Here is an 11,067-nt window from a genome sequence, read left to right as displayed (position 1 = left end):
TGCAACTTTAAACGAAATTTGATAACTTATTAGAGTATGTTTGGAATCTTTGGATCCCCATTTGATTGGTTTAAACATACTTTTCGACCCTCAAATATATTATGTTTTATGTTTAGTTGTCCTGAAAAGTTATTTTTTTGTCAATATTTTAGTTCAAACTGAGTTTCATCTATAAACGACTTGGGGTTTCGTTTAAAAACCTATTTTCTAGTTAGTAGTATTTATCCAATAGCAACATCAAGTAAAAATATCCAAACATAATCATATTATAGTAAACTTTTCTTTTTATCTAAACTTAAGTTACCAATATAATTTTTAATTCAAAATTATGTTTGCAAACTTTAATATAAAGATGCAAAGATGCAGTTAGTTGTTAAGACATTTTTGCACTCATACGGCAAATAGTAAACTGGCAAAATGCCTTTTTGGCCACAAACAACAGTCAAATTAATTAAGTAACAACTCGAACTAATTAAGGATTTAATCTGGAATGGAAGATTTTGGATAGCAACTTTTCAAAAATATATAATTATTATTTTATGAAAAAAAATAGTCAAGTCCAAAGATGCCCCCAAGAATGAAATGCTGATACCATTTTGCGTTTAGTTGAGATTTTGTAATATAATCATCTATTATTATACAAACAAGGCCCTGACAATGTATTGAAATTACACCAATGTCCCTACTTTGCTAAGGTGTCAATATCTTATGCATCTATTTTCCAGCCCAAAAACGTCTCGATCACGCTATGTTTTATTTTTTCTCTTCTCTTCCAATGTGTTGTAGGCAGAGTTCAGAGAGAGAATGAGAAAGAATACCGCCTGGAGTGAGAGAAGGAGAAAGAAGACAGTATGAAGTGAGAGAAGGTGGAAGAACTCACTGTCTACCCTGAGCTGAAAACTCCATGAGTATCGATTCATAACCACACAAATGTTACGATTTTTATCTCAAAACTCCATGAGTACAGGTTTGTTTTCTTTGTTTCTTCACTTTACGATTTAACTCAATGAGTACGAGTTCATAAACACGCGATTTTTAGGTCAAAAATCCATGAGCTTCTCGATCCTTTCCTCTATTTTATTTTTGTCTTCTCTCTTTGCAACACATACTGAGGCAGTGTTCTTTTTCTGCAATGTTTGCTCAAATCACTCGATCTATGGGTTTTGTCTCGGGCTTGAGTGTATTTTCGTTCCCATTCACAATTTGTTGTAAGAGCTGCCCGATCTACTCATTCTCCATTATCTGCTTCGGACAGGGTATTTACACAATGTAAGGTAAAGTGGTCTGATTCTCTTACTTCATGAACCCTTGGCAGAAAATATTTTTTTTTTAATTTTTTTTCAATTCGTCTAATTGATAGTTTTGGGATGTAGTGCTGCCTCACTAAGTGTACGATAACATTTTCTATATTGTTTTCTTTGATACCCCACAGTATATAAACCAAATTGTTCTTATTGTGTATGGAGTTTTGTTTGTTTGCAAACATAAGGGGAGACCTTATATCTGGATTGAACACATGTTATGTGAGGAATTAATTTATAGCAATGTTCGTAGCAATGTCTTGCAAGGAAAACATGATCTCTGAATTGCATACCAAGAAAGGAACTTGGAAGATAGCAGTATGAATCACTGATATGTGACACGTTAACAAACACAATGGTAGACAAGCAATAAAAATGGTGTTCATGGACCAAACGGTGTGTTTGCTGAGATTTCATACTGTAATGGACTACACTCATTTTTCCTGCTTTCTTGCATTGATCACTTTCATTGTTAACTCTTACAAGGTGCAAAGATTGGTACCACTCTTTGGCAATAACTGTTTGCTGAATTTGAGTCATAGTTGCGTTGTGGTTCTGCATATGTCATTCAGAACATTAAGGTTGTTGAGAATCATTCTGAATACAAAGTGAGTAAGATTTCATTTTTGGTTTACTTGGTGAAAACTACTTCTGTTAAGGAGGATGAACATCCTGAGATTCCTCTTAATGTCCATGTTATTACTCGATTTACTGATATTATTGTTGGGGTAGGACCCCGTGACACTTTAGTGGGTATGTGCATTAGTCAAACTGCTAGAATGGACAGTATTATAGTTTGTCAAGAATACTTACGATTGCGTTGTGTCGTAATTTTAAAATAGATATTGTTGGTGTTGTGGTCGAAGTCATTGAGCGTAAAACAATTAATCCTATATATAGAGTTACAATCAAGTTGAGGGATAACAAGTATTGTTTCTGACATTCTTTTGTTAGATATCTGCCATTTGAGGCAGCCTTCTTTTATAATATTTAATATGTTTAATTGTAGATGTTTTCGGTTATAGTGATGGTGAGATGATCATGACTGTCTGGGAGGAATATGCTCTTCAGCTTGATGATGCTATAGAGAAGCATCATATTGATAGAAAGCCATTGGTGGTTATGTTAACACTTGCTAAGATCTAAAGGTCATTATCATGGAGTTTCTATTTCTTTTGAGATTTGCTTCAATTCATTATATGTTTGTGTTTTACATTAAACTATAATATGATTGCTAGACAAGTATTCTCTCAGTGTCAAAAATATCAAGCATGGGTCGAAGTTGGATGTCAACACTGATATAGCAGAAATCCGAGAATTCCATAATAGGTAGCAAACCACTTAATTATCGGAACAATCAGATTTGCCCATGATCTTTTGTTACATCTTCATAAAACACAAATTTGGTAATGTTGATGATTGCATATTAGATGTAGGTACGCCATTCTATGCTGGCAGACTATCAGATCAAGGAAGTGTTTATCAATCACAATATAGCCAGTATTCCTAATGAAGCTTTGGGGACGAGTTCTTGCATAATGCTAAAATGATGAGGTTAGGTGAAGTAACCAGGCTGAGACAGGTAACAGGTTTAATTCCAATATAATCATTGTCATATTTGAATAAGTCTTATGAAAGTGTAGTTGCATCTACTAGTAGTTGATTCAATTGTAAATCATAAATTGTATGTGTTGTATTACATGTGGTCTACCTTTTTCATACTAGCATATAGGTCCACATTTACCTATGTTTTGTGATATGCAAGAATGAGAAATAGCAATGTATGGAGACTAATATGCGTGGTGAGACTTCCTATCATGAAACTTTCTAGTTTGATGATATATTTGTTATATAATTATTCGTTATTGCGGAAACAAATTTAACATACAAACCTTTGTTTAGAATTCATGAAATTTAACAGCATCACTTGATACTGAATTCAAAATTGGTTGGTATCTATTTGAGTTCGTTTAAATACATTTTTTGTTTACAATGGCAAAAAAAAAAGACATGTTCAAAGTTAATTGTGTTTTAATTTAAAAACAAACACTTAATGATACAATTTGAAAAAAAAATCACGAAATGCATTCTATTCATTAAGTCCAATTGACAAAGAAATTGTTTTTTTTTCTATTACAAAACAGATCAAATTTAGGTTAATTTGATATTGTATACTATTTAACTTTTAAATATTTCCTGTGTAAAGCATATGGACATGATCTATCTATATACAATATGTTCGACAACCAATGACATCAAAGATTTTTTATTCTTTTTTATGTGAACTATTTTATTTTGTTTCTTAAATATTATATATTCCTAATACTAATATAGCATTGGAATCCATTTACTTGCAGGTTCAAATATGAGATTCAATGATCATCTAAAATTGTCTTTGTTGTTCTCAAATGGAAACACATATGTCTACAAAAACATATTCATTCTTATGCTAAGCTATATTTAATCCATATTTATGTCCATTGATATTTCTTTCCATTATGTTTATTCAATTTTTCAAAATTCATATTATTATCTATCAAATATGTCTTTTCAGTTATATTTAAATATTAATCATCATCTTTGCCAGACTTTTCAATTTTTATAAATATTAATCCATATTGATTCTTATCTTTATTAGATTAGACGTGTAAATTGTACCTGGCTTTCCCACTTTTCATACTTTGAATATGGACTTTCTTACTTCCCAATAATTATAGGACAGGTACATCAAGTAGATAAACGAGACAGAAACAGAAACCAACCAACTAAAATACCCATCAAATGATACACATTGGAACAAGCAATTCGACGTCCGTACTAGACCTTTCTTATTGCTACATATGCATTACAATTAATGCCATTCATTTTGTATATAAAACAATAAGAAACATGCAAAAAGACATCCTACATTTGGTAGCCATCTAAATTTTGATTGACTTCTTTTTCATCATATTAATTCCCATTTCAACAAATAATAATGTACCACATATTTAACTTTGCCAACGTTTTTACAAGTTTCAACATCCTGACTTTTTCAAGAAGGATCAATACACATCTATTCCCTTTATCAAACATACAAATCTTTACTTATAATGTTTGTAATTCAAACTTATTTTTGTGCTAAACATATATATAGCATACCTATATAATATGTCATCATAATATGTATATGGAATATCATATTTGGTTGAAATTTTTACTTGAATGATATTGTTTGTTATTTTTTTAATATAATTAAATAAACAACATATATTACTATTAGTCCGTGCTTTGACACGAACGATGTTTTAGTGTAACATTAATGGCCAACTCCAATTCCTTGACCAACCTTCCACCGGCATAAATATTCTATGCTTTTATTTAAATATTTATTATAAAATCAAGGTATAAATAAAATTTAATATAAAATTTTAAATTCAACTTAAAAGTTATTTCAATCCAAATCAATTCTAAATACAATTAATATAAAATTAAACATTAAAAATATATTCCAAATTAATTATAGTTTAAGAATCAATTCTCCTGGCAAAACCAACCACGCCTATGTTCATTGCATTGCGTAAGAAGAATGTTGATTGTGGATAATTTATTGGAGCGCGGCAAAAGAAAAGAAACAAATTAAATTCAAATAGGAGCAGGAGCAAGACAGAAGCGGGTCAAAGTCCAAAAGCGTATTCTGGGAAAAGGACTCAACAGAAACACAGAAAAATAAAGAATAATAATACACAAATATTTATTTATTTTAAACACATGACCGAAACATTTCACTTGTCTGTGTGAATAACATCATAAACCTTAAGTAACAATCAAAGACTTCACAACACACCACGCTTCATTCAACTTGGTTCCATTTTTATTTTGTTCAAGTCCAAATGGAGCAGTACGAAATTCTAGAACAGATTGGAAGAGGTTCCTTTGCCTCTGCTCTACTTGTCAGGCACAAACACGAAAACAAAAAGTGAGCCCTCCCACTCTTATCGTGTCTCTCTGGTGTTTCCTTTGTACACACTAACTTCATATATCATTTTTTGTGTTTGTAATATTAGGTATGTTCTTAAGAAGATCCGTCTTGCCCGCCAGACTGACAGAACTCGTAGATCTGCTCACCAGGAGGTAATACTAAGTACTAACACTACCTTTATAAGTTTTATGCTTTATATTATTCACTATTTCATTTTGTTTTAAATGTACTTATATTTAGTGTGCGTTTTGCTTTTTCTATTTCTTGGCTTATGTTTTAAAATGTGGAATGGGCTGCTTACTTGTTTTCCAATACTGAGGATTCTGAGATGCTTTCTTTGTTCCTTGTTTTGCAATTTGCAGATGGAGCTTATCTCTAAAGTTCGAAATCCATTTATTGTAGAGTATAAAGATTCCTGGGTGGAAAAGGTCAGCTTTAAAGAACATAAAAATCAAAACTTTTTTTAATTTTGTTGCCTTTTTTTGTTTGCTGTGTAGTGTTTTTGTTTACTTCACTTCAGAGTTCCATGAGTCTAAATTTTGGTTCATGTCTGACAAATAGGACTTATTTTGGACTGGAAAAGTTTTATATATATATATATATATATATATATATATATATATATATTTGCTTATTTCTTTACAAATGTTGTGCTTTTATCGTATTAATTAATGATGATGTTGATGTTGGAGCCTCTTTTTTTTTTTTTTTTGTCTTTTTTACGGAATATGGGTTTATAATTATTGGTTAATTTTTAATTCTGAAATTTGCAAGTTGGTATCTGCTCTTCCAGGGTTGCTTTGTATGTATCGTCATTGGCTATTGTGAAGGAGGAGATATGTAAGTCGTGATTTCATTATAATATTAAATTAAGTGTTTGAGGAACTCAGAACATATGTGAAGACATTTTATCTTTTAATTGCTACATAAGTTGCCCTTCTATAATTTCTTTGTTGTGCAGGACGGAAGCAATTAAAAAGGCCAATGGCGTTCATTTTCCTGAAGAGGTCTTGCAGCAATTCCTTTTACTTTGAGCCTGGCATGAATAAATTTCATTCTTTCATTCCTATGTGGAAATTTTATGGAACTTATCTAATTAATATCTATCAATTTTTGCTTCCAGAGGCTCTGTAAGTTGCTGGTTCAACTGCTGATGGCACTTGATTACTTGCATGCAAATCATATTCTTCATCGTGATGTCAAGGTGAATGATTTCTCTAAGTTCATTTACTGAAGATGCTATGTTTCTTAGTATCTAAAATCTTTGATGACCTACTTTATATTGATGTTTTATCCACGTTGTTTTCAGTGTTCAAATATATTCTTGACTAAAGATCAAGATATACGTCTAGGTAATGGCTTTCTTCATTCTGTCCTCAAATTGCACTTGCACTTCATGAATGTGTTTGGAGTCTAAACATCTCCAATTAAGTTGTTGTGCCTTGTTTTAGTATCCTATACTTATGCTGTGTATGTTGGATGTAGGTGACTTTGGTCTTGCTAAAATGTTGACATGCGATGATCTTGCGTCTTCAGTGAGTGTTATAGCCAAGATATTCTATTGATTACTCTCACTGAAATCTTACTGTGTGTTTTTGCTCTATGCTTAGGTAGTGGGGACTCCAAGTTATATGTGCCCAGAGCTTCTTGCTGATATACCCTATGGCTCTAAGTCAGATATCTGGTCTTTGGGTAAGATAGGTTTATTTTGTATTCATCATGAGATCGCCTAGGCTTAATTACCCTTTCCTTTCCCATCTTCCAGTATTTTGTTTCTGCAATTGACGTTGGTTACATCTTATAATAATTTTCAGGATGCTGTGTGTATGAAATGGCTGCTCACAAGCCAGCTTTTAAAGCTCTTGTAAGTTTCTGTCTATGGCTGGCAGTTTTTTCTTTAATGTTTTTAATGAAGCATTATTTGCAAAACTTTTTATATTGAGGGAAATTTGATGGGGATACAAATAATTCATTTGAAACATCAAATATTATGTTGCATCATTAATTTCCATGGTGATGTTTCAGCTATTTCATTTTGGAACACAGATTGAATCAGTCCTTTTTTTCTCCGTTTATTTGAGCAGGATATGCAAGCACTGATTAACAAAATAAACAAGTCGTTAGTGGCTCCACTACCAACAGTGTATTCTGGTTCTTTGTAAGTCTTCTATTTCCTTGTAATTTTTTATTTCATTAGACTCTTTATCTGTTGATTGGTAACAATGGCAAGTGCATTGGTCGTTATCAAGTAATAAAGTAAAAGTATAAAGTTCATTCACATGAGGATTAGATCCAAGTACCAAATCACAAGTTATCTGTTTGAATTGATAATTGGGAAAAAGGGATGCATTTCATTGAATGGTTCCAAAGAGAAGATAATATAATACAAAAACAGAACATAGAAAAACAACAGGTCTCAAAGATCACAATCAGTGTAATAACAATGATTACTACTAATGAGGGTTAGGTTATGTTTGTGAAAACTAGTTGAAAAGTTAATTAAAAGTTGAACACTGTTAAACAAACTTATTAAATCATAATTGTTTAGTAAAATTATTTGTTAAAGTAACTAAAAAATATAAAATGATAAAAAAATATATTTATATGTTACTTGTATATAAATTTCAATTTTATTTTATGGGCAAAAATATATTTTGAGGTGTTATAATTTTAATTTTTTATTTAATTTTAAACTTTTTTATTTTTGTTTATAATTTTTAGTTTGAATTGTTACATTTTTTTTCATATTGTATTCTTCTATTAATCTTATATTATATCTTAAAATATTTTTAATCAAATTTAAAATAAAGTAAAAAGAAACATACACTTAAGTACACATTATACTTTTATTATGTTAATTAGTGTAATAGCTAAAGTAAATCATCCAATATAAAATTATTCAAAAATAATAGAAAAATAAAATAAATCTTGTAACATTAGGCCTTATGCTTATAACATTCGGTTACGAACATTTGGTATATCTTATATGCCTACTTCTATGCAACTGCTATGTTTCTGTCTATGCCTGCAGCAATTTTAATAATGTCTGTTCCTTATTTCAGTCGAGGGCTTGTTAAGAGTATGCTGCGGAAGAATCCAGAGCTTCGGCCTAGTGTATGTTTTCTCTTGCTTATTTCTTTGTATTTGTCAAGATGTAATTGTGGATTGATTAATGGAAACTAGTCTATAAAAATAATGGTGTGCAGATATGAGATATCATTGTCTGTACATGGTATTGTCTTTGAGTGATAAATACAAGCCGGTTATGTGGTCTCATTTTCTTAGTTTTTGATTTTGCAATCTTTAGGCTTTTAGCTTTCATCTTATGTGGTATAAGGTAGTGGAGCAATTCTTCTTGATTGTTCCCTTAGTGTTTTTTTCCCAGGCTCTAATCATATAACATAGTACCTTCAAGCTCCATGTATATTGTTTGAACCATTTTCTAGTTTATGTTTAGGCTTGGCTTCTGGAAAATGTACAATGGGACGTGAAAAATGTATGGGATTTTCAGGAGCTTATGTTTATTTTACAATTCTGCTTAACATGCCTGTCAAGAGGCTTATAGAACCACTTATTTGGTTTACATTTTTGAGCTTACCTTTGGATGCAGTAACTTTGTTAATTACGTAACCTTATATGTATTAAGGTAGTACCAGCCTTTACGTTTGTTCCCTTCGTCTATTCCTGTGCTTGTCAAGAATTTTATATTGAAATTTTAAGTGTTAAAACAATTTCATTTGAACAAATTTCTTCCTATAATTGCAGAAGTGTACTTGTTCTTCCCCTCCCCCGTATAGTTAGTTTATACAAATTATTCTTGGTTAACTTCATTTTGGTGGATTTATTCAACACAAATTAAGTGCAATTGTTTTTTGGCAGGCTGCGGAGTTACTAAATCATCCGCATCTTCAACCTTACATTCTTAAAATTCACTTGAAATTAAATAACCCCAGAAGAAGTACTTATCCATTCCCGTGGTCTGACTCAAACTATGTAAGGAGGACTCAGTTTGTCGAGCCAGGATCTGTTTCTACTCTGTCTGACAGAGGCAAACGATTCTCATTCAGCAATGACAGGGCCTTGAATCCTAGTATTTCTGGAACTGAGCTAGGTTCTGTGTGTTCTACTCAAAGAGCACTAGGATTCTCTACTTGTTCAAAAGAGAAGCACTATGAACTATCTGTTGGCCGTGTCCACAAAGAATGCAATTCTAACAAATCAAGAGACACAAAGTCCTCAACTGTTGATAGGATGCCAAGATTGAGAACAGCTAAGGAATATGCCACTCCCCGATGGCAGACTATACCATCAAAGATATCCCATACTGGTTCCAAGCGTGAGTTAGTAAGTTCAAGTTCTACACTTCTCAATACCTGTGTTTATCTTGATGACACAAGAAATAAGGAAAGAGAAAAAACAATTTGACTGTACTGAGACGATTGAATTAACTTCTCAACCTGAATTATCATTTGAATCATGTCATGGTATCATATATGTTTCATTTAGGTTCAGCATGCATGCATGTGTGAATACACGTAGGTACTTCTATATTATCAATGTCAAATGTCATTACATTATAATTTCGTATTAATTTCCAGTGGGGCTTAATTTGTGGTGTGGTTTCCTTAGCCTGAATTAATGGAGCGTATGTATGTTTCTGAAGAATCCAGGTTGTATATCAATTTATTTGTTTGTTTATCATTTCAGCTTCCATCCACTCCAGGTTGTAAATTCACCCTACCAACTAGAAGAGCTTCCCTTCCACTGCCTACCAGAACCACGGGCATGATCACCTCTTATAGAGCTAATGTTGGTCTTCTTCGAGGTGTGGACTCTCCTGATATTTCTGTCAATGCACCGCGAATTGACAAGATTGCTGAATTCCCTCTGGCTTCTTGTGAGGATTCTCTCTTTCCTGTTTGTGGAACTTCATCAACCTCAGCTCAGTGCTCTTCTGGTTCGCCAAAGAGTGCTGACTGCTTAATCACACAGGACAAGTGTACAATCCAAGTTGTGGACAAGGCCAGTGTCCCTTCCAGTGGCAGTGATGCTTGTCCTGCTGCTCCAGTTTCACATGGCAATGAATGCTCTGAACATGCTATTTCAAGCCACTCCTCTGCTGAGTCTCGTAAGCACAGATTTGACACCTCATCTTACCAACAACGCGCAAAGGCATTGGAGGGTTTGCTTGAGTTTTCTGCACGACTCCTACAGCAACAGAGGTTTGAAGAACTTGGGGTGTTGTTGAAGCCATTCGGTCCTGAGAAGGTTTCCCCTAGAGAAACTGCTATTTGGTTGGCCAAGAGCTTCAAGGAAACTGTGGCCTAAGGTGTAAATTTATAGGTAATTTTACCAGTAGCTTAGCTAGTTAGCTTATAATTATTGTTCTAGTTGACATCATTTGCATTTTCTGATATGCTGCACTCCGCAGCACTTGCACGAATAGTTTGAACTGAAGTTAGTTTTCTCACTAGTAGATCAAAACAAGAGGGGTCTTGTTGAAGAGTTTGGTTGAGTTCAGTGCACGTACGGCTCCTACAACTGCAGAGGTTTGAACTTCGAAGAGTCCTGGAGTGGTTTTGAATGTTGAACTATATAAGTTACCCGAGGGAAACAGCTTGTTGACCAAGGTTCAAAGAAACTATAGTCCAAGTATTTCTGACGTACTTTTATGATCGTTAGCAACAGTGTAATCTAATGTTGAACTATATATGTTACAATATAAAGATTAGCTTAGCTTCTTTAATCGGATTTTGCTCTTAATTGATCTAGGTGGCACCATTGGCATTTTCTGAGATGTCCCCT

The 11,067-nt window shown here is 32.8% G+C and overlaps 1 protein-coding gene across 2 annotated transcripts; it reads left to right on the top strand.

The window, feature by feature from the left end:
- Positions 1–5,051: 5,051 nt before the first annotated feature.
- Positions 5,052–11,008, top strand: LOC100787166 (serine/threonine-protein kinase Nek4). 2 transcript variants are annotated; one of them, XM_006574999.4, is made up of 15 exons: positions 5,052–5,259; positions 5,348–5,414; positions 5,625–5,690; positions 6,056–6,102; positions 6,224–6,269; positions 6,386–6,466; positions 6,572–6,614; positions 6,748–6,797; positions 6,873–6,954; positions 7,077–7,126; positions 7,347–7,420; positions 8,325–8,376; positions 9,142–9,606; positions 9,970–10,605; positions 10,694–11,008. In XM_006574999.4, exons 1-14 carry the CDS (start codon positions 5,174–5,176, stop codon positions 10,588–10,590), a joined length of 1,830 nt encoding a protein of 609 aa, XP_006575062.1. In that variant the 5' UTR covers positions 5,052–5,173; the 3' UTR covers positions 10,591–10,605; positions 10,694–11,008. The 2 variants fall into 2 exon arrangements, with proteins under 2 accessions (XP_006575062.1, XP_003518907.1); XM_003518859.5 differs by having other exon boundaries at positions 5,053–5,259; positions 10,740–11,008.
- Positions 11,009–11,067: the final 59 nt, after the last annotated feature.

This window comes from Glycine max, chromosome 2 (assembly GCF_000004515.6).
Source record: "Glycine max cultivar Williams 82 chromosome 2, Glycine_max_v4.0, whole genome shotgun sequence".
NCBI classification, from domain to species: domain Eukaryota; kingdom Viridiplantae; phylum Streptophyta; class Magnoliopsida; order Fabales; family Fabaceae; genus Glycine; species Glycine max.
Note: the sequence above shows the minus strand (reverse complement) of the source record. Positions and strands in the feature narration are given on the sequence as shown.

Coding starts and splice junctions, on each gene's coding strand:
- LOC100787166 (XM_006574999.4), top strand. CDS start 5,174: ATGGAGCAGTACGAAATTCTAGAACAGATTGGAAGAGGTTCCTTTGCC. Junction 6,103..6,223: donor TATTGTGAAGGAGGAGATAT/GTAAGTCGTGAT, acceptor TTTGTTGTGCAG/GACGGAAGCAATTAAAAAGG. Junction 6,270..6,385: donor GCGTTCATTTTCCTGAAGAG/GTCTTGCAGCAA, acceptor TTTTGCTTCCAG/AGGCTCTGTAAGTTGCTGGT.